We start from the raw sequence: 23,499 nt of genomic DNA, 5'->3' as shown, positions 1-23,499 counted from the left end.
ATGCAGCCCCCCCCCCCAAAGCAGGTTGCTTTTGATGGCATATGGCCCATGGGCTACAAATTTCCCCCCACCCTTGCTCTTGCTCATGCCATCTCCCATTCTCTTAAATCCTACTGCTCTTAGTTTATTTAGATCTCCCAGAATTGGTTCAGATGTCATGCTAAACTGTAGCTTAGTACAATGGGAGCAAGCCACAGGGAGCTTCAGACTTGTGCCCTCCACTGCCCTCCCACAACACAGTGCAACTGCAAGGAATTCTGAACCTTTCACTTCTTATTTAAGAACATAAGAATAGCTCTGCTCGCATCAGGCCAGTGACTGTCTAGTCCAGCATCCTGCTCCCACAGTAGCCAACCAGATGCCTGTAGGAACAGGAAGACTTGAGCACAAGAGCACTCTCCTTTCCTGTGGTTTCCAGCAACTGGTATTGAGAAGCCATCATGGCTGGTAGATATTGATAGCCTTATGCTCCGTTAATTTGCCTAATCCTCTTTTAGAGCAATGCAAGTTGGTGGCCATCACTACCTCCTCTAGGAGTGAATTCCATAGTATATGAGCTGTGTGAAGAAGTACAGTATTTTATCTGTTCTGAAGCTTCCAGCATTCAGCTGCATTGGATGTTCATGAGTTGTAGTGTTATAAAAGAGTGGAGGAAACACTTCTCTACCCGCTTTCTCCATGTCATGAATAATTTTATACACTGCTATCATGTAGCCTCCTACTTGGCTTTTCTCTAAACTTAAAAGCCCCAGATGCTGTAACTTATCAAATGGGAGTTTTTCCACTCCCTTGGTCATTTTGATTGTCTTTTCCTGAACCTTTTCCAGCTTTACAATATGCTTTTTGAAGTGAGGCAACCAGAACTGAACTGTTTTTGAGTATTTCAAGTTGAATTGTGTATGGATTTACACAGGTTGTTGTTGTTGTTGTTGTTGTTGTTGTTGTTATTGCTGAAATATAGAAGTGACGTTTCAAAGCCATTTTATCTTTGTTAGAATAAGTTGTACTTATTTTCAATAATACATAATACCTTTTCAGGATGATGATTATGATGAAGATGAAGATTCTTTTGAATCACATTTACATGGAAAATCGGTGGAAGTGTTTTATCTTCCTGAAAATGAGGATATTAATTTGCCACTAGACATGGATTCTACACAGTTTCTGTTGAAGTTTAAAGAGGTATGATTCAATGTTTTGCTGTCTATTAAATGGATAGTTAATTTTGGTTGGACTCCATTACATTGTCGCTGTTACATGTTCTACTGTCTACAGATTCACGAATTGCCTTAGACTGCACAAATGTGCAGGCTTCTGCCTTGCATATGCTTTGCTCCTCCCTAACACTTTTGCTGCTGTGCTGCACTGAGCTAAGGTTTGGCTTAGCATGTCATCTGAACTGGGAGTCATGGTTAAGCTCCTTCCTCCCTAACCATAAGCCTATAACAAATAGTGAACCTTAACCATGAGTACTAGTTCAGGCAATTTAGCTTAGTGTGGCATGGTTGCAAAGAGGACTGGGAGCAGCAAAATGACAGCAATCAACTCTCCAGGAGCTGACACATTAATTCAGTTTCACTTAACCAAGGTTTGGTTACAGCATCTACACTGTAATTCTAGATTTAAGGATATTTTTCTTCTTAAATCTTCTGCTGTTCCTTTATGAAAAGAATAATTTATTAGCAAATCACTTCTCAAATGGTAGATTTCATGGAAAAAGAGCAAGTTAGCAGAAATTTATCAATATATGTTAGCTATATATTGGCAATATATTTTATCGATTACAGAACTATATCCATTCCACTGCCTGCCTTTATTTCACACCTTTATTTCACACCTTTTCCCCAGAAGTGGGGCTCAAGGCAGCTCGCATAAATTAAAGCAACATGGATAAACTGCAGATAGGTGAAAACATAGGGGGATATCAACTGAGCAAGTAATAATAAACGTAGGTTGAAATCCAAAGGGTCTCTTAAGTCCATATTGGTGCTTCTGTTTACATCCAGGAGCTTCCCTGTTTGATTGAAGTTTTTTCCTCATCTGCACTGGGAGAGCAGTACTGAAGTGTGCTTTCACAGTTATTCTGAGTTCTATGGGTGATGTGTTCAGTGGCCTCAAAACCTTTACTTTGAGCTTCTTCAGTGGATCTTTAGATCTGAGTCTTTATCAGATACCGGTAGACCTTACTAACTTTCTAATATAAAAACCAAAACTTGTTTTTGCATTGACATGTGTAATATCAAGCCTTCAGAATACACTTCTCCAGAGGTGCTTTTTTTAAAAACACAAAACTATTCAAGACCAAAAGTATAGTCTTTCAGTCTCCACATGTGTGAGCTGGGGACTTGGTTGTTCTCATTTGAATTCTGCTCCTTTGGTCATGCTGCAACCCTGAGAGTCTCATAAGTTAGTAGTGGATCACTTCTTTTTTTGCTATCTTGCAAAGGATAACAAGTCTGAAATGTTTTCCTTGTTGGAATTCTATGTCAGTGAATAATGAAACTTGATCACTAATCTTTAAAAATATTTAAATTCAGTTTTTTCCCCAGAAAGCTTTGACTTAAGACATTTTTATTTGCTTTCATATTTTATGTTAGATATTCGGTAAAAAGTATGTTAGCATTACATTCCTGAACCAGCTACAATTGGAAATGAGTGGTTGACTCACAAATAGGAATACATACATCAGCAAACTCATCCAATAAGCGCAGTGTGATCAACATAAATATTACGTTGCAGATAAAGAGATTTCAGTTGCTTCATAGATCCTTTTTATGTTTAGAGATACTCTGAACATAGCAGTAGAAACTGCAGTATAGAATTACTGTGTTTAACTTCTTAATGATCTTACAAAAACAACAACATTTCATATACCCATTGTTTTCTCTTCTGACAAGTTGTTTTTTATTATCCTTTTGTAGCTACAGTTGAAGCATGCAGTTACGACAGCTGAAGTTAACCAACTTAAGGAAAAGGTACAGTTTTAATATATAATGATATATGGAAATTGTTTTGGTTTGTATGTGGATATGCTGAGGACAGCTATGGTGAAACCAAACTTTAATCAAAAGCAAGTAAGCTCATTATTTAAATAAATTATATATGATGATTGATAAAATAAACAAATAAATTGAATGTTAGCATAAAAAACTGTACCAGGTGTGGATTTTTCAATCACTGGAGAACTGTGTTGGGAAAATATCTGACAGGCAAAGTAAATTCATTCTATGTAAATTTCAACAGCATAGGAGTCTTTGATCTGTCAATATTATTCCCACATTATCATTTTAGTAGCAGAGTGACAGTGACTTGTTGCACAGAGTGAGCTATGGCTACTCTCTTTCCTTCTATCTAAAGTACAGTATGAAAAGTAAATCTCATGCTGCACTGGGACAACTGCTTACATGGCAGGGAGAAAACAGGAACCTCTGCAAAAGTGTCTTCTGTAAAACTTGTAAATGTTTCTCAAGCCTTGGATCTGACAATGCCACGGCCAGTTTTCATTTATTTAAAGCCTTTTAATCCCACTCTTCAACCAAAAAAATCCACCAAATTCCGATGCAGATACTGATTGAATGTAAATGTATACTGCAGCTTCAATGATTTGTATGAAGCTCTCAAAATATTGCTAGCAAGAAGCTGTCTGATGGTGTAGGCCTTTAGAAATGAGTTTGTTTCTGAAGGTGGGGTAGCATATTTGTCTTCCATACTGACAGGAGCAACCTGAATCTTAGAAGTTTGGTTCCTCATTTATTTGGGATGTGGCCAGAAATAAAAAATAAAATGAGAATATGTTGTAAAATGAATAATCCGGAACAGATTTTGTCCAGAAGGACTTCTATGAATCTACAGCAATATTAGCTGTTAATAATGATTAATATACAAAATTAGGTAAAGGTAAAGGGACCCCTGACCTTAGGTCCAGCCGCGAACGACTCTGGGGTTGCGGCGCTCATCTCGCTTTATTGGCCAAGAGAGCTGGCGTACAGCTTCCGGGTCATGTGGCCAGCATGACTAAGTCGCTTCTGGCGAACCAGAGCAGCGCACAGAAACGCTGTTTACCTTCCCGCTGGAGGGATACCTATTTATCTGCTTGGACTTTGACATGCTTTCAAACTGCTAGGTTGGCAGGAGCAGGGATCGAGTAACAGGAGCTCACCCCATCGCGGGGATTCGAACCGCTGACCTTCTGACCAGCAAGCCCTAGGCTCTGTGGTTTAGACCACAGCGCCACCCACACCCCTATATACAAAATTACTCCTACTCAAAGTAGATTCACTGAAATCACTGATATGGAAGTCAGTAGCTTTTTGTTGCTGTTGTTGTTTTATTTTCATTGCTGCATTAGAACTGACTTCTTTTTTAAGACTCACAAATGATTGTGAAGAGTTACATAGCTAATACCTAATACTGATGAATTGTTTTTTTAAAAGTTAAAAGCAACAGAAGCTGAAAAGATTGAATGGGAGTTAACTAAATCCCAGCTCCAGGAAACTTTAAGTGAGAACAAAGAAAAAATAAAGAAGTTGGAGACCTATTGGTTAGAAGCGCAAAGTTTATGCAAAACAGTAAATGAACATCTTAAAGAAACTCAGGAACAATATGATGCCCTGGAGAAAAAATACAACAAGGCCAAGAAATTACTCAAAGAGTATCAGCAAAAGTGAGTTCATTATCATTTTCTTTCCGTTAATCTCATACAGGACATTCCTTGTCATTTCTTGCATGTACTATAAGTTATGCATATACAGTATGTCAGTGACTGATTTTGGATGATGCAGAAAAATCTAAGAGAGTTTGATTTCAGTAGTGAAAACACTCTGAAACATGGAAAGCATAAATAGAGGGAAGTTATCTAAGTTGATGCCACAATGGGAAAATGCATCCTTTACAACATCTATCTCATGATGTGACAGATCTACCTCATGATCTGACAGTAGTTTCTATAGAATATTTAAAAACAAAGTCACAATACTTTGATAGTGTATCATTTGCTATTATCTTGAAGGGGCTTTGAGAGACTTTTCAAGGCACCTCAGTTCTCTAATAAACACAGCAGAGAGGTAAGTTGGAGAGGATTCAGAGCATGTAAATCTAAAGGTAAATTTTAAGTAAAAACAAATAAAGAACTTTTAAAGGAACCAGGAGGTCACATGGAACATCTGCTAAGCAACAGAATTAACATTTAAAATAGGGTGGCGGGTGGGAGTAGAATAGAAAACCACAACGCATTTTCTCCTTAGACTGGTTAGTCAGATCCTGCAACAGGGTCTCCTGTACAGTGGTACCTCTGGTTGCGAACGGGATCCGTTCCGGAGGCCCAGTCGCAACCTGAAAAGGCCGCACCCTGAAGCGCCGCATCTGCCCAGGCGCGTGATGTAATTCGATGCTTCTGTGCATGTGCAAAGCGTGATTTAGCACTTCTGCACGTGCATGCACGCTGAACCCAGAAGTAACCCGTTCCAGGACTTCCGGCTTCAGCACATCCATATCCCGAAAAGACTCATCCTGAAGCGGACGTAACATGAGGTATGACTGTATGTGCATTCAGACGCATGCAAAAATATTAAATCCATCAGGCTGCTTACACTGTGGAGTGGGTTTTGGTCTTAAGGAAAAATGGAACTGGTCAGGTTAATAAAAAACAATGAGATTACTTGGAAATGTATTTTGCTGGTAAGAACAGGCCATCTTGGTAAGCGGGAGAGGACAGTGGCAACAGAAAGAGTAATTGTGGGACAGGCAGGGAGTGAGTGGGAGAACAAAGAACAAGTAGAAAGAAAGAGGACAAGAAGCTGTGCAATTTCATGGAGATATTGGTGTTCACTAGTTGTATATAACAACCAGAATAATACTGTGTAAGAAATGAGATTGTAAAAGTAGAAGACTTAACAATTTATACTGGTAGATATTTTTAGTTTTTCAATACACATGTTGATAACTAGCTCAACATGATAACTATCTCAACTATCTCCTTCTAAATTGCATAATGTGACTGTTTCTTTCCCCTTCCAGAGAAGTAGAACTCATGAAAAAGGAAGAGGATCATACAAAAATTATTGGAGAGAAAGACCAGGAGCATGTAAATCAGCTGAAAATATTGCAGGAGAAGGTTAGGCAAGATGACTTAGTAATTACTGGCTTTAAATATGTTAAAAACGGCTTTATTGATTTTTAAATTGCATTGTAACATTTTCAGATTTCAGAGCTTGAAGATAAATTAAAAATATATGAGAGACTCCCATTTATGTTCGGAAATAGCAGTTTATTAGAAACTGCAACTCCAAGTCCTGAACAACTTACAGAAAACCTTGAAGTAAAAGATGATGTTCAGGAATTTGAGTCTTCAATAGAGAAATTGGATTTTTCTGGTAAGTAAAAGTAGAAATTCATCAGCATTTATTTCTTTGATTTCTTAAATATGTGATATATGTTGTTGCTATGAATTTTACAGTGGAAGATGTCAATCTTGTTAGTAAGTAGAACTGTTAGTCCATAGGTGAAGCTTCAATCTGATGAAGCAGGAATAATACTGATTCCCTTTGTGTATAAATAGGGCTATTTCCAGGCTTAAAACCTTTACTGCACTTTTACTGCATCAGTGGGAACCTCCAACCCTGAAAACCTTGGATACTTTCCCTGTATTGTTTGATTCCAGCCAGCGTTCAAAACTCCCATTGTTCTAGGCGCATTTTGCGACAGGGAATTTCATTAGCGCGAGTAGTTTCTGAGCTCTGGGCGTAGTACTGCACCAAATATTTCAGATTAAAACTGCAGAGTGGAATGAAAGGAGGACCTTTTTCTGCCTCCCCACTTCCAGCTACTCTATGAAGACTGGAAAAGATACCCTCTTAAGAATATTAGAGGGGTGGGGAGGAGAAGGACTAGATCATGTGAAAAATGAGCATAATATTTTAGCTGCAGTTCCTTTTGTATTCTTGCTATTAAAAAAGTGCGCCTAGCCCTAGACATTCCATTGTTGCGCCCATAACCTAGGTTTAAGGTGCCATTTAGCTCCTAGCTTTCATATCTCCGTTTCTAACACTGATTCCAGACCATTGGGCACAGGAAACGGCTTGCAGGCACAACAGATCAACTGACTCTTGGCGTTCGCATGCCCCCTAAGCCTTTGTCTGCAATGTTGATTTTAAATCATGTGGGCATAGGAAAACATTTCACCTGACAGAATGGTGACTTCAGATGATTGCTGTGAAATGGCCCACAGGGTTTGGGGGAGGGAGGGAACAATTTAGCCTGGTAGCATCAAAAGGTACACCACAAGTGTATTGCTGAGTCTAGTTGTCTTCAGGGTTCCTAACTGAAACAGTGCCTGCTAAGGAATATGTTGTTGGTTTTTTTTATGAAATATGTTTCAGATATTTTGTAACCTCAGTGAAGTAATATATAGGTAGGGATGTAGTATTAGATAACTGTTAGACAACTGTTAAACAACCTGTAAAAGATGCACAGTACAAGCAAAAAAATTTAGTTCTTCAATATGTTATTTAATACGATCCACTTAGAATTGCCATCTGTTTGCTAATTCAGTGAGGTATGCCTTCTGTTGTAAAACTCAGGTATGGTCCTGACTGCTGTATACTAACGAAGGACTTAACAAACAACTTATAAAAGGGCATTTTATTGAACCAGCTGTGCTACTAAAAGGGGTGTGCAAGCTTTGGAGTCTGAATTCAGTGTTTCCATTCAATTTATAGAGAGTCAGATTACTTAAGACATTGAATGCAAGCTTATAAAAGAGCACTGACTAATTTTGTTAGGAAGGGGATGGGGAGACAGAGTTTCTGTTGTTGGAATATCATTTTTAATGTAACTTTGTTTTGTTTTTGTTTTGTTTTGTTTTACAGATTTTGATACTTTTGTTGGGGATACACCAAGGTTAGACACCAGTGCACATAAAGCAAAAGCTCAGCTTGCCTTGAAAGTGAAACGTCAGCCACCTTCTCGGTCAAAGCTGAAAGCATCTCTTGGAGCTGGGCAGAAGGAAATAAACTTGCTGGTACAGTATTCACATTATTGATTCCCCTCCAGTTATAATTTAACTTTGTTTAAATGCATTCATTGATGAGATTAATTTTATTAACACTCAGCTGTACCACCTTTCCACTCTTAATAAGATGTCCTGCTATGAGCTGGGTTTTTGCTGCACATCTCAGTAAATCTCTCTTCCTGCTGCCACCATAACAAATTTATCTGAAAACTCCACCCCTAACATAGCCAAGTATGAGGCATGTAGTTTAATACAAAAAATATATTAAATAATAAAGTAATAAAGTAATAAACAGTGGTTGTATGATTACTTGAAGTACATAAGCATTTGTTACCTTGGACTTAGGCAATTATTAAAACTTTAAATTTAATAACTTTTATTTCTTAATACGTTTTTAGGATGTGGATGATAATACAGAGGAAATAATCCAGAGCAGATCTTCAGAAGTGACAGAGAAGATCATTTCATCACAGCAGAGTGATGTAGATCAAAGAGATGAGAAGCATGAACATGCTGAAAGCACTGACAGTTTAATAGAATCAAGTCCATCAACTTCTTTGCACTCTTCTCCAGTATATAAACCAAACACAGAAAATAGTCCTGGAACAACTCAGCCAGCTTCTAATGATGATACAACTCCAAATTCTCCTTCAGGATGCAGCAGAAATGTCAAGCATAGAGACTCAAAAGGCAAAGGAAGAGTGAACAAAGGTAATTTAAAATTCCTTGTGTTTAAAAATTTTAAGTCCTGAAAAACTGTTGATACACACAGTGTGGTTCTTGCCTCCCGCTATTAAAAGTTAAACAATTGCTGTTTCCCCATTCTTGTATGTTATGCCTCTAATGTAAACAACACTGTAAATTTAATATAATATTTAATCTTTTATTTAAATGTAAGAAATTGCACAATCAGTATGCTTCAGTCATTTGATGTCACCTTGCAAAAGCGAAGAGAACAATATATTGTAAAATGTTTGTCAGCACAATACAGTTTCTGTTGTGCTTATCTATGGAAGAGGCTTTGCTTTCTTTTAAGGCAGGAAGTATATCAGTTTAGACTTCTTATGTCATTATTTTATTTTATACAGATGACAAACGAAGTGAAGAAAAGACTGAATCAAGTGAAGGTGCCTCTGCGGGCAAGTCCAAAAGGCGTTTCCCAGATTTTGGGTACGACGTGCATGTTTTCAATGATAGAATGTTTGTTAAAAGTTCCTGTAACTGAACTGCAGTTTTATCAGGTGTCAAAAACTAGTTTGATGCTAATCTGCATAACTGGCAGCTGGGAATAATTGCGTGATTGTATCAAAATTGAAAATGACACTGGTTTGAAGAATAAGCATAAGTGGAGATAACCGCGCTTCAAACTTCTTTGTTCCTCTGGCATCTCAAAGCTTTAATAATTTGCTTCATTCTATAAGGTTCCTTCAGTGCTTGAGTGACTGATCTTTGGGAATGGTTTGCCTCAGTCTGCAATCTTAAACACACTTTAATAAGAAATAAATTTAATTTGGGATAGGCACCTTTAGGATCAAACTGTACACATTCAAATAAATAAAGAACATTGTTCTGTTGCATTATGACAAAATATAAAGGTTATATCTTGTGGTAGGGCTTTTATGTTTAAGATTTGAGATAACAAATCTAGCTAAATTGCAGCTGGTTCTGTATGAGACCAGCAAGTTGCTTTTAAAGTGGAATGCTTTTATTGTTGTTTAACTTTGTGCATCTTTAGAGAAGGATGTTCAGGTTCCCCTCTGTCAGAGTTGAGGATAAAATTACAGTGGATGTCCACAGGTCATAACTGAAATAATGATTCGTGTGTAGTGACAACTTCACTCTGGAGAAATCTGGAAATCGTTCCTTCGAAACCCAAGACATGAACTCTGGCTCATAACAGCAGCCACCATTCCAGTACAGAGGAAAGAAGGCACAGATGGGATGGGATGTAAAGTTGTGGGTGTTCAAGACAATTCTTGTTTTGGGGGAGAGACCATATACAGTGGTACCTCGCAAGACGAATGCCTCGCGCAACAAACAACTCGCAAGACGAAAGCGTTTTGCGATGTTTTTGGTGACTTGCAAGACGAAGTTTTCTATGGACGTGCTTCACAAGATGAAGTTTTTCGGCGGTTAACCGCGCTTCCACAAGACGAAATTATCGCAAGACGAAGCAACTCGCGGAACGAATTACTTTTGTCTTGCGAGGCACCACTGTATATCGACAGCTAAGGATGCACCTATGCATCTTGAGTTATATTTACTAGGTTATATGATGATGGGTTGTTTCTTTTTTTCTTTGGTATATATTCTCATAATGGAATATTATAAAATATTTGTTATAATTGATTGCACTGTGAAATGTGAACCATATTTCTATTTATAATTGACAATTGGGCTGGTCCAAACTGGTGATTTCAGTTTAACTTGATTGCTTGTGGTCAGTTGGGGATTGATCTGCTTGTTCTCTCATTTACCCCAATTCCCATTACTATACTTGACTAGTGTGAATTGACAATTGTGTGAAACCTATTGATTTATTTTGCAGTATGCCACAAATATATTGGGACAGATTTGACTTAACTAATTTGTGTGTTTTATTAAACTACTTTCTTTAATTTCAGGGGGCTAAGAAAATCTGGTGGTAAAGGGAAGAAGCAAGAAAAAGAAAATGCAAGGAGTTCACTAGACAGCCGGTACTTAGAGAAGCATTTTATGTTCTTAACTATGCATTCCAATGAATTGTGCAATTTGAACAGTCATCTGAATGAATGTACGACATTCTCAATTTTATATCGCATGCATTGTTAGAATGTTGAACCTCAGTTTCAGTCTCTTTGAAAAAGGAAAGTATTCAAAGGCAATCAGATTTACTTTTAAAGTGTTTCATAGCTGGTAACATACTAGTGCCCAGTTTGCAAAAAGATAACATAGCAGGAAAGCTACTTCTGAAATATTTTATACATAGTAATTTAGACCTGCTAGTCTGAATAACATTAAATTGCTTTAAACTGTGTGGTGTATAATGTGTTTCCGTGTACTGATGATGAAAATATGACTCTTATGTCATATCTATTTCACATGGTATGATTATATGTACAATAGATTGTTAAAGCTCATACATGAAAAATTACATTCTTTCAGGGGCTCTCGAGAATTGCTGGAAGACTCTGTCAACAACTTATCTGCGTCGGATTCAGATTCCCCTATCCCCACTTGTATGCCTTTCTCCTGGTTTGGAGACAGCCATAAAGAGCATAGTTCTAGTAGCACCCTGAGCTTTTCTCAGGGTGGGCATGATGTTGCATTGGAACAGAGCCAGGAGAAGAACAGAAACAAGGTAAATGGTGTTTATTTGTATATACTTTGCACATTTAGATTTGATTAATGTTGCTCAAGAGTTAAATGCTGCGACAAGTATCGTAAAAACGAAACATATGCAAGTTGTTCACCTTAGGAAATAATACGTTATGTATGACTAGTGATCCCCTGTGGCATTCAGAAGTATTTTTACTAGTGCTGACTTATTTTCTCCAGCTTTCTCAATTACGATAAGGCTGGCCTATTAAGAACAATGGATTGCGATCCAAGCATGCCCTCCCATGAACATAAGGGCTTATTCGGTTCACAGAAAGAACTCTGAACCAACGGAGGCATAAACTGGAGGAAATGGTTTAGTGGAAATTCCCTTGTTAAAAAGAGTTCATCATCATGTTGCTTTCTAAAAAAACTAAAGGCTTTAAATGTACAGTGGTGCCTCGCTAGACAAATTTAATTCGTTCCACGGGTCTATTCTTATAATGAAAAATTTGTCTAGCGAATCCCATAGGAATGCATTGATATTTTTTTAAAAAAATTGCCCATAGGAACGCATTAATTGAATTTCAATGCATTCCTATGGGAAACTGCGATTTGCTAGATGAATTTTTCGTAAAACGAATTCATCTAGCGAGGCAACCTCCGCTAGAAAAATCATTTCGTTAAGCAAAAAATTCGTCTTACAGGACATTTGTTAAGCAAGGCACCACTGTACACAGATGAAAATAGAAAAACTGTACATTAAAAGGCAATGGTTATGGCAAGGCTGTCTGTAGTCACATTATGGTTCCCCCCCCCCCCTTGTCCTTGCCACCCATTAAATGTGCATGTTGTTGCATGCTTGATCCTTTCTATATGGTAATAACATTGACAAAACAAATGTGTTACTCTTCCCATAGTTTTCTTTCGTTTTGTGGATTCCATATTTGCTTCAGTTTGTTAAATTAATCTACATGTGCATTTCAAGCCATCAGCATCTCATTTTGTATGTCTTGGTCTTGGAAAAGATTTCTAAATCTTGGAAGTGTGTACAATCTATGCCAGCAGAAGTTTAACCAACATAAAATACCTTAAGTGTTTTTATGCCTGCTTGTGTCCACATAGATTCAATGGTTGAACAGTTTACTCACATCAACTTGTGAGTTGGCAGGTAGGTGAGACATTGTGATTGTGACTTTAGTTCTTCCCATGCAGGGAAGTGACTCAGGTTGCAGTCTTATGCACACTTACCTGGGAGTAAGTTCTGTTGAACTCATCATACTTACTTCTGACCAGAGGTGGGGAATGTTTTTCATTTCTATGGCCACATTCCCTTGTGAGGAGCCTTCTGGATGTCTTATGCTAATGGTGGATGACCCCAGGGCTGCATAGACTAGAGAGAGGCCTGCAAGGCTGAATTTAGCTCCTCTGTCTGACATTCCCCATTCCTGATGTATAGGATTGCACTGCCAGTCATTTAAAACAAAATGCATGGTGTCTTTGTCCAGAGTTGTCAATTCTGTATCTCTAGCCTTTTCAGTTCAAGCCCAGGGTTGATAACTTGCAACTGCAGTGAGCACAGTAGTGCTTAACTACACTTAAATGTATATGGCTTAAAAAGCACCTTTCTGTGCTTGAGTCTACATCTTTTTGTACTGTTATGAGAGAGTGGTTCATTGTTTTCTGTTTGCATAGATAAGTATTGCCTGTTATTGCAGACCTAGAAAGCTATGTAAGAATGGTCATCACATGGTACCTATGATAAATACCAGTGATACATTCAGTTTTATTAATGTCAAGTTTATTGTGCTGTGGTTCTGAGTGGGAAATGGATGTTTCTAAAGAACTAGGGGCAGGTAGGAAGGATTGCACTTCCCTGATCTAATGAGGAAATGAAGGTTAAAGTTTGAAGAAGCATTAAAATATAGGAAGCTATAAAGGCTTTGTGCCTGTTTACCTGTGCCCACTATTACTTCCTCCTTCCCTAGCTTGTTTCAAATACACTACTAAAATAAGGGAACAGACACACCTCAATTCATGTGAGCCCTTTGTTCCCCAGGAAACCTTCTCCTACTTCCTATTTTGCTAGGCTTTGTTACCCTTATATTTTTTGTGCCTTTGAGTGAAGGGAAATAACTACACCAGCTATAGGGTAGGCACAGCAGTGGAGGGTATGCCTGCACTACCTGTGGCGGGTTGCAGAACATGCCCCTGAGGAGGGCACTCTCCAGTGTGCCAGAGTCCAAGGTTGGAGAGAGGTGGGGAGCTCCTGCCTATTCTCCTCCTCCTCTCCGCTGCTGGGTCAGGCCTGACCTGGCAGCAGAGCTGATATGGCCAAGAACTGGCTGAGGAGAGTGAGCGGCAGCTTTGCCTTCCTCTCTCTCCCTGCTGTCTGCCACCGGGTCAAGCCTGACCCAATGGCGGAGGCAGAGCTATTGCAGCCAGGCGCAGGGCATCTGGCAGCCAAGGAGGGTGGACAGCAGCTTTGCCGCTGCCTCCCCTGCTCTCTACTGGCAGATCAGACCTGACCTGGTGGCAGACCCACTGTGGCCAGGCATGCCTTTCCGCGGCTGAGGAGCGCTGCTCTCCACCGCCAGGTCAGAATTGACCTGGCGGCAGAGCTGTTGCCACCAGGCACAAGGTATGCCGTGGCCAAGGAGGGTGGGCACCAGTGCTGCTACCCACTCACCTGCTCTCCTCCCCGGGTCAGGCCTAACCCAGGGGGTACAAGCGCTGTGACAGGTACAAGCGCTACAGCCAAGGCCCAGCTCCTTCTGGCGCGAAGCCAGGCTCCGATGAAGGAGCCTGCTGTGGGGGCACCTTTTGGGGCCCTCTCTCAAAATTGCACCCGGGGCCATTGCACCAATGCCCTCCCATGCTACGCCTCTGGGTAGGCATAGTTTTTTCTCGCTTCTTGTGGGTTTGTTGGGAGTGGGATGGTTTTGACTCCAAGGCCTCTTCAGGATCCAGTGGTCCCCCTGTCTGGGAATTTAGGATTGCTCTCTTAAGGGGCATAATTACTACTAAAATATCTGGTCCTCCAATTTTCTTGTTCCATCTTTGCCTCCATGAAATCCCATAATCATACATATGTGTAACAGACAGCTGGCAGGATAGAAATGCATGTTACTGTTGATTTTGGTGCTTCATTCTATCCACCCTTGAACCTGTGTTATTTTGGACTAGGTATTATCTCCTCCCATATTGGACAGGAAGAGGACTCAGCCAATGCCTGTTGGGCAGTTAAATACTACAGCCATACCTCGGTTTAAGTACGCCTTGGTTTGAGTACTTTCAGTTTAAGTACTCCGCGGACCCATCTGGAATGGATTAATCCACTTTCCATTACTTTAAATGGGAAAGTTTGCTTCAGGTTAAGTACGCTTCAGGTTAAGTACAGACGTCCGGAACCAATTGTGTACTTAAACCAAGGTACCACTGTATTACTTACTGTATTTATATCCTGCCTTTCTCCCAAATTGAGGTTCAGGGCGGCGAGTATCTTAGAGGGTGGCAGATTAGAGAAGCCAGCTTTAGGGGAGGGGGAGTCAGCAAGGGTGCAGCAGGCAAGTGTCACCCATGCTGGGTGCTAATGTAAGGCCTGCTTGCTCTACACAGGGTAGGTGGTGCAAGGACAGTAGCAAAAGGAAAAGTTATCATGGCAGGAAGCCATACTGCTCCCCGTTTTTCTTACTATGCCTGCAACTTAAAAGCAGGGGTGGAACATTTGGAAGCAGAGTCGTTTGTGCTCCTCAAGACCAGAAACTGCCCATGGTGCAGGTCTTGGTTCCAGTCTCTGATAATCAGAAAACTAAGGTCAAAGTGTAATCCCTCCCTAGCCCCCATTAAGGGAATGAATTCACGACTAACCCTATTCATTCCTGACTAACCCTATGTGCTGAAAATAGCTACCAGAACTCTCTGAATGTTTCTATAGATCAGATTATATGAGCCCAATACTTGTGTATTGTGAATTGGGAGAGAGTCATGATGAATGTAGATAAGCTTAGTTCAGTTACTGGAAATAAATGATTGGTTATTTTTACTTTTTTAAAAATAAGATACTGTGCCTCCTTGTGATTTATTGTTCCAAGGGGGAAGTTAACAACACATTATTTTCACTTGTTTGCAGAGTAGAATTGTCATAGATGGTTCATACGATAGCAAGCCAAGTTGTGATCTGTCAGGGTTAGTGGCAGAGCCAAATCTTTCAGGGCGTTCACACACTTTAACCTTCTCTTCAAACGAGGTGAGTTTCAGTGTGTCTGTGTATATTGTTGATATCACAATTCAGACTATATTATGCAATTTAAGTTTGTCTAATGAAAAGAGTAGGTTATCATCATTGCAATTTAATATTTTTATAAGCCCACATTGAAAAAGGTACCTAGGAGACAAAAAGTATTTTGCTTGTTATCAGTTTGGGGTTTGATATATTTTTGACAACATTTTATCACACTGAGCTACTTTGCGTGTAACCGAAGCCAAACCAAGACTGAATGTGCATCTGCTTTGCTCCTGCATTGCAAGAAGAAAACACTTTAATTACATCCCTAACATTATAAGACAGCCAATTAAATAATAGTACCACCAGCCAATGCAGTTTGCTTTATATGCTACTGCTATTTGTGTGAATGGCATGCATTAGTGCATCTAACAGAATACACCTTGTCTTTATCATTTTAGTCTTTCGGCTGTAGAGCTTAATTCTTGCTGCATTATTTTTGAAATATTTTTAGATCATTATAAAGCCAAACATTTTTTGAATTTCCTAAATTGGATCTTTCTAAACTTTGCAGAATTCAGTGAGGAAGGTTTTGTGGTGTCAGCTAAGTTCAGCTTTCAGTATGGAGTTTCACAGCTCCTCATGTAGCATCTGGGCACTTAGCCCTATAGATACTCTAGTCTTATGAATACCGTAGCTTTTCCTTAACAGTTTTGTGTCTATACACTATGTTGACCTTTCACTTCTCTTTCAAATTACTCTGTAATTCAGTTTAGATGGATACTGTTCCTTGCGACTCTCTTCCAGTTGTCTTAAGGATTTTGTACTGTCGGCACAATAGGGCTGGATTTTATTCTTCATTTTCTCTCTCTGCATCAACTGGGGCTTTCAGAAACTGACCTTTACTTGATTTCTACAAATGGAATTTGCATATCTCTACAAGGAAGGATGGAGATAGTGTCCTTTCAGTAACACAAGTTAATGTTTTTGAGTAAATATTGGATACTTGCTTGTGCTAAACATTTTAATGTAAGAAAAGGAGTAGTTTATTTGTATTTTTAAAAATATGTCTTTACAAGAGTAGCTGACAGGCCTCGCATTGTGAAACAAGCTTGGAAGAAGTATTCTGTGTTCACGGACATCACTTGCTAATTCCTTGTTTTTATATTATAACTTGGAAAGTTACTTTGTTTTAAGATTTGAACAAGTGGCTCTTGAATTCGTGATCCCTGCTGCTTTCAGGTGGTCCTTGCATCTACATTGAAAGTAAAAGAAATGCTGAAGAGCTCAGGTGGGCAGGCTGTGTGAAGTTTGCACGCTGTAGCAAAGAGGTAGTTCCCTTTTCAGTTAAATTTCTCAAATTTAACTGAAAAAGTGCCTTGCATCTTCAGCACTGTAAGGTGCCATGATGGAAACTTGTAAGAAACCTGTTTGCCCCCATATGCATGTATAGTTTGATCTAGAGCAATGCAGCAGTTAGTTCATAAATCATTGCTATCATCTAAAGAAATAAGCAGTAAACCAATAAAAAAAATGAGCTGCAAGTACAATAACAAAAGTAGGGGTCACATACTACATTTTTACAAGCATATAGAAACCAACCTATTGCCATTGCTGAATTTTAACAAAACAAAATTTTTATTATCAGTACTTCATTTTTTTAAAAGTTCAATGAAGATGCATAATCAGCATGGTTAGTCTATGTATTGTGCACCTTTTCTTTTCGGCACAGGATGAAATAAAGAGTTTTTAGTATTTGTCTTGAGTAAGAAAGAAAAACTTTCTCTTCGACCAAAGACTGTATGATAGCTTTAGAGAAATTGAAAAATATTTTTTGTTTCTGGCCTTGGTAGGTCAAAAGTATGTCCTTTGTCCCCTTAGCTACAGGCTCCTAATAAAAGTTGGGGAACCAAAGAAACCATGGCACTTGTAGAAAATGAATACACAGTAATACATAACAGCATTGTATTTTTACGCTAATGACACATCTAGACCGAGGTGGTATTATTTTCATAACTTAAGCGATAAGTTGTAAAAACTGACTCACTATCCCCATAAAATGAATTCAGCAATAGAGACCTTCCTAGTGTAATAGATAAAAGAAGTGTTTGTTCCCTTCTCTCTAGTATGTAGTGTTCACTCCGATGTGGACTTTTACCAGCAGTTCATTTGCTTTGGCCTCGTTTCCATTTCAGGGGCATTTGTGATGTATGTATGGAAACAGTATAATATAGGTGGACTTTATGTGGCACAAACATAGAGTGGTATGCAACCAAGTTTTACTTAGAGTAGACACATTGAAATAAATGAACATGGCTAAGTGAGGGCCATTAATTTATGTGGATCTACTCTTGAGTAAAACTTACCACCTAGAGTGCTGCACCTAGAAGACCAGAAACTGTATGATCCTTTACAATAGTTTCAAACTCTCTTTTGGACATTGGGTCCGTGATACCATAACCTGTAAGTTATCGAGCAGGGTCTGAAAATCCTATAAGCTATTAAACAGGGTCTGACAATCCTATTTCTCATGAACCTGGACATTTACACTTGGTTCAGTGAGTCCACTTTTTCATAAAGGTATTTACAATGAGCATTCTGTAAATTACTGTTCATATATGTTTTCAGGCACTTTTCACTATGGGAATTAAATAATAAAACAAACTGAAATATTGGAGGGGAGACAAGCTATGCACTCAACAATTCAAAGTCTTGAATGTTTATATTATTTTATATCAGAAATGCAGTACTTTTTATTTTTAAAAGCAGTAAGTTAAATTACTGTGTACCTAAGTAAAAGCTGATTTGCTTTGTTAGACTTCAGATGAAGAACCATCAACTACAGGAAAACAAAATCAGTGGCACAGTCGGCCCATTTCTGAATGGACAACGCAACAGGTGTGCCATTGGCTAATGGGAATGAATATGGAGCAGTACATTGCGGAATTCACAGCCAAGTGTATAGATGGACAGCAGTTAATGCTCCTTGACAGTGACAAATTGAAGGTAAGCTTGTATACCTGCTGTCTTATGCCAAGCAAAAACTATGCACTGAACACCTGAACATTCTAACCATAAAAGTATGGTATTATATGTTGATAATTTAGGGGTTGGCTTCCTTCAATTTCTTGTTACATAAAATAATTCATTTTAATGGGTGTTTTTGTTGTTGAATTAGGACACAATTTTTTATTGTATCCTAATTTAATGTATTAAGCTTTGATTGTATGAAATGTTAGTACAGTGGTACCTCGAGAACCAAATGATTCGACTTCCAAAGGTTTTGACTTCTGAAGTCGACAACCCCGGAAGTCTATTCGCGGCCTGCGCAAAGCGGCACACGCGGTCGGCACATGCACAGAGCAGCGCTTCGGCAACCGAAGTCTTCGACTTACGAAGACGGCCGCGGAATGGATCATCTTCGTAAGTCGAGGTACCACTGTATGTTCAAAAGTAGCCAAATAGGTTTTCTGGGCTTATCAGATGTTGCCATCTGCTGATAAAAAAACTATACTGCACCATGCTAACAGAATAAGAAAATTCCTTCAGTAGCACCTTAAAGACCAACTAAGTTGGTCTTTAAGGTGCTACTGAAGGAATTTTCTTATTTTGCTTCGACTCAGACCAACACGGCTACCTACCTGTATGCTAACAGAATGTTACTAGCTTCTCATATGCTATGGTAGCACATCTGTTTGGCCTTCCTTTAGGGACCTCACAGCAATCCCATAAAGTAATGTAACCCTGTTTGAGTATGTGGAACGTTGTATTTCTTTAGACCGTAACTATAGGGTGCTACCCTATTGGGACATGGGTGGTGCTGTGGTCCAAACCACTGAGTTTCTTGGGCTTGCTGATGGAAGGCCGGCAGTTTGAATCCACGCGATGGAGTGAGCTCCCGTTGCTTTCTCCCATCTTCTGCCAATCTAGCAGTTTCAAAAGAATACCAGTGCAGGTAGATAAATAGGTACTGCTGCCACAGGAAGGCAATGGTGTGGGGTTTTTTTTGCGTGCTCTTGCACTTGTCATGGTCTTCCTTGTGCCAGAAGCAGTTTAGTCCTGCTGTCCACATGACCCGGAAAGCTGTCTGTGGACAACCACCGTCTCCCTTGGCCTGAAAAGCAAGATGAGCACCGCACCCCATAGTCACCTTTGACAAGACTTAACTGTCCGGGGGTTCTTTTTTATAGGGTGCTACCATGAGGTCTATTTTTAAAAAATGTCAGGGACGCGGGTGGCACTGTGGTTTAAACCACAGAGCCTAGGGCTTGCCGATCAGAAGGTTGGCAGTTCGAATCTCCGTGACGGAGTTAGCTCCCGTTGTTCGGTCCCAGCTCCTGCCCACCTAGCAGTTCAAAAGCGCGTCAAGTGCAAGTAGAAAAATAGGTACTGCTCCGGAGGGAAGATAAACAGCATTTCCATGCACTGCTCTGGTTCCCCAGAAGTCATGCTGGCCACATGACCCAGAAGCTGTCTGCAGACAGACACCGGCTCCCTCGGCCTATAGAGCGAGATGAGCGCCGCAACCCTGGAGTCATCTGCGGCTGGACCTGGTCAGGGGTACCTTTACCTTTTTTACCATAAGGTCATTTTTGAAGAGAGTAATGCCAGTCCAAAGAAGTTGCACTGAAGCTCAGCAAAATCAATAGGTTTTAAGGTAGCTGCAACCAACTTGTCCTCTTAATTACTACTAGTACCTCAGCACTGTGAATGCAAGTGGCCACTGGACCATGCCTGAGTGGGTAAACTTTAGTATGATCTGGCCTGGATACAGATAACTACTAATAGCAATTTTTATGGATATTGAAGCATTCCCTTCATCTTTTGAAGTCCCGTGAATTGTCGTTGAACAGTCCAGTTCACACTAATCTTTACTCACATGATCATGGGTATACTATGAAGACATTTTATTACTGTTTGTGAATATGAGGGAAATGTGTGGATCCGCCCCTTAAGGTTGGTTCTTCCAACTATGTATTTAGGAGTCAAGGAAATTTAAGTATTTCACATTAAGCTGTCCCAGGTTTGTACTACTTGCAAACCATTCTTGTCTGCGCGAAGATGCTTTTTCTTCTGACTACGATATCTCTCTTCAGCTTGTTTAAATACAGTGGTACCTCGGTTTATGAACACAATTGGTTCCGGAAGTCTGTTCATAAACTGAAGCGTTCATAAACTGAAGCAAACTTTCCCATTGAAAGTAATGGAAAGTGGATTCATCCATTCCAGACGGGTCCGCGGAGTACTCAACCTGAAGCGTACTTAACCCGAAGCATGGGTGTAATTGGTTCCGGAAGTCTGTTCATAAACTGAAGCGTTCATAAACTGAAGCGAACTTTCCCATTGAAAGTAATGTAAAGTGAATTAATCCATTCCAGATGGGTCCGCGGCGTTCGTAAACCGAAAATTCGTAAACCGAGGTGTTCATGAACCGAGGTTCCACTGTAATTTGTATTCCTTCCATAGATTTGCTGAATTTTGTAGTTTGCAAAAATATTTAGTTTGTATGTTGTTTTCGTTATAATGATAATTAATGGTCGTGAGTACGGCTGAAAATGGTTTTAATAAAAAAACAACCCAAAACTCATGCAACAATAAAGGGCATTGTTTATGGTGCAAATATTGCTACTTTGTAGAATATTTTAAAAAATGTGTTTTTTTATTTGAAAGACCCTGGGAGTATCCAGTCAAAATGATCGATCAACAATAAAGAAGAAAATTAAAGATATTAAGAAAGCACAAGAGAAGCTGGAGAAACAGAAAGAGAAGTTTCAAAAGAAAGAGAAAGAAGTCCGGAAAACTGGCAGAGTGGTAGCCACCGTAGAATCAAGCTGTTAAAATTCTTTAAGATATCCTATGCAACTACTTAATCTGGTGTAGTCACAAGGGCTAGTGGAACTATGCCAAGGTAATGTTTCAATCTATTTTTATCAGACTCCCTTCAGCTTGAAGAAGTGTCACAATTGTATATTACTGTATAATTATGAATGGGGGAGGTGGGAAATGATAGCTTTTACAATATAGGTTTTTTAATCTCCCATTTCTACAGTCCTTCCCTGTTTATATGATTCATAAAATGAAATATTTTCCATTTTTTATATTTAGATCATTAACTTGTACTAATGAACCATAAATTAACTTTGCATTAAGTAATGTGTATATATGTATTACTTATTCTAGGTCCCTGAAGTGTCTATCAGAAGTATATACAGTTTTGATGAATAGGTTGTGAACATAAATTACAGTATAATGTTGGGTGGTATCTGGTATAGAGACAGTATCAGGTCATTATGTTCTGTTGAAGAGAAGTTTGTTGCCACTAGTGTTGTATAGAGGAAAAATTAAGTTTTAAAAATAATAGAAAATTAATTTAATCGTATTTTGACTTAATGATGTGTTTAAAATCCTGTATTTTCCAGAGTTCATTTTAAATTCAAAATGTATTGTAGTAATATAATTCATGACTTGCATCTTGGCTTTCTTATTTTCTAAAATAAGATAACACTAAGTTTCTAAGCTGAGTATGTTGAAGCAGGATTTCAAAGTTTATTGATCAATTTTATACACTTTTGTATGGACTATGGGGTTTTATAATCCATGTAAGATCAAATTGTAATACATGCATTACACTTTCCTACTCAAGATACTGAGGACCAAAAATATATTTTTACTAAACTTTCAATGCTATTGGTCTTCCTAATACCAGAATGGGAATAGCCGGAGGAGGTATGAATTGAAGCACTGGGTTTCTGCAGTGTGTATAATTACACTGTAGACTATGAAATGTCTTCCTGTTCATGAGTTGCATTTGTTTTTCAGAATAGTGTCAAACACAATTGCCATGTGCTGTTGGGTAACACATAATCTGTTGTAGGAAAAAATACACTACATTGGAGTGGCACTTTTGAGAAATGGAATAAATTTCATTCAAAAAAGAACTTGTATTTTGAAATTCTTACTATTATGACTTACATGTGCATGAATTAGTAACATGCTGCCATCTAATGAAATGATTATTTTGTAAGAAAACATTGAAAACTGCCAATTGTAAAATAAGACTAAATGAAATGCACATTTTGAGCATTTTCAAAATAAAAGTTTTAAAATTTTAATGGCATAGTACTATTATATTGGATTCAAGGAACCAAGAATAGGAGAAAATGTGTATTGGTGCTATTGCATGAATAAGAGACGGGGTTTTAGTCATCCAGGTTTGACTCAAGAGTAGACCTGCTGGAATTAATGAGCCCAAGTTGTTCATGTCTATTTCAGTGGGCTTACTTGGAGTATAACTAACATTGGATACAAGCGGGCTAGAATATTGAGAACTTGCAATGAAAAATGGGAACTTGCAATGAAAAAAAGTCTCTAGATTTGGAGTCACTTTCCTCCCAGTGCTGTTTCCATCACATAACTCTGGAAGTGTATACTCGATTCTGACCAAAATAAGCCTCCTAGGAGGTTTTTGCTCTATGAGGCTTAGTTTGCTCAGAATTGAGTATACACTTCCAGAGTTAATTAAATACATTACTTCTGGTAAATGAGCTACCATAGCCACTAGAGAGCTGTGAAAATTTGTGATTGGGCTCTTCTACCCATGGTACTATCTGAAACCAAAGGAGCACATTGATTGCCAGATGTGAATTCCCCCCCCCCCCAGTTTTCCTACCCCACTACTATGGAAGATTACCTTTTCCAATTGTATGTAAGGAAGATAGTTGTCAAGGTGAGCCTGTCTGGCTGTCCATAGATGGAGCACACCTGAAGACTATCAAAGCTGAGGACTTGTGGGCCACTAGATGTTATCAGACTCCCAACTCTCACCAGCCTCAGCCACCATAACCAATTAGATGACTGGAGTTACAGCCTTAACAAGGGGCAACCCAGTGTTTCCACACTGAAGTGACACCAGGAGTTATCGTGCAATTAATCAATGGAGTGCAAGATTTTAAAAAATGCTTAGGATTTA

At 39.0% G+C, this 23,499-nt stretch overlaps 1 protein-coding gene across 3 annotated transcripts in view; it reads left to right on the top strand.

Annotated features, from left to right (window-relative positions):
• The window catches only part of LOC118094658 (neurabin-1), a 45,431-nt gene extending 22,789 nt beyond the window's left edge, over positions 1-22,642 (top strand). For 2 of the 3 annotated variants that reach the window (XM_035135230.3, XM_060281091.2), the window contains exons 7-19: positions 1,039-1,182; positions 2,922-2,975; positions 4,434-4,663; positions 6,016-6,112; positions 6,200-6,371; positions 7,866-8,017; positions 8,407-8,719; positions 9,097-9,178; positions 10,633-10,704; positions 11,153-11,348; positions 15,438-15,554; positions 18,348-18,536; positions 21,201-22,642. In XM_035135230.3, coding sequence (XP_034991121.3) covers positions 1,039-1,182; positions 2,922-2,975; positions 4,434-4,663; positions 6,016-6,112; positions 6,200-6,371; positions 7,866-8,017; positions 8,407-8,719; positions 9,097-9,178; positions 10,633-10,704; positions 11,153-11,348; positions 15,438-15,554; positions 18,348-18,536; positions 21,201-21,368 — 1,986 coding nt within the window. In that variant the 3' untranslated portion in view covers positions 21,369-22,642. The remainder of the gene's footprint in view (positions 1-1,038; positions 1,183-2,921; positions 2,976-4,433; positions 4,664-6,015; positions 6,113-6,199; positions 6,372-7,865; positions 8,018-8,406; positions 8,720-9,096; positions 9,179-10,632; positions 10,705-11,152; positions 11,349-15,437; positions 15,555-18,347; positions 18,537-21,200) is intronic. The other variant, XM_035135241.3, reaches the window with a different exon arrangement.
• Positions 22,643-23,499: the final 857 nt, after the last annotated feature.

The sequence above is a fragment of the Zootoca vivipara genome, chromosome 1 (genome assembly GCF_965207765.1).
Source record: "Zootoca vivipara chromosome 1, rZooViv2.hap1.1, whole genome shotgun sequence".
Lineage (NCBI taxonomy): Eukaryota > Metazoa > Chordata > Lepidosauria > Squamata > Lacertidae > Zootoca > Zootoca vivipara.
Note: the sequence above shows the minus strand (reverse complement) of the source record. Positions and strands in the feature narration are given on the sequence as shown.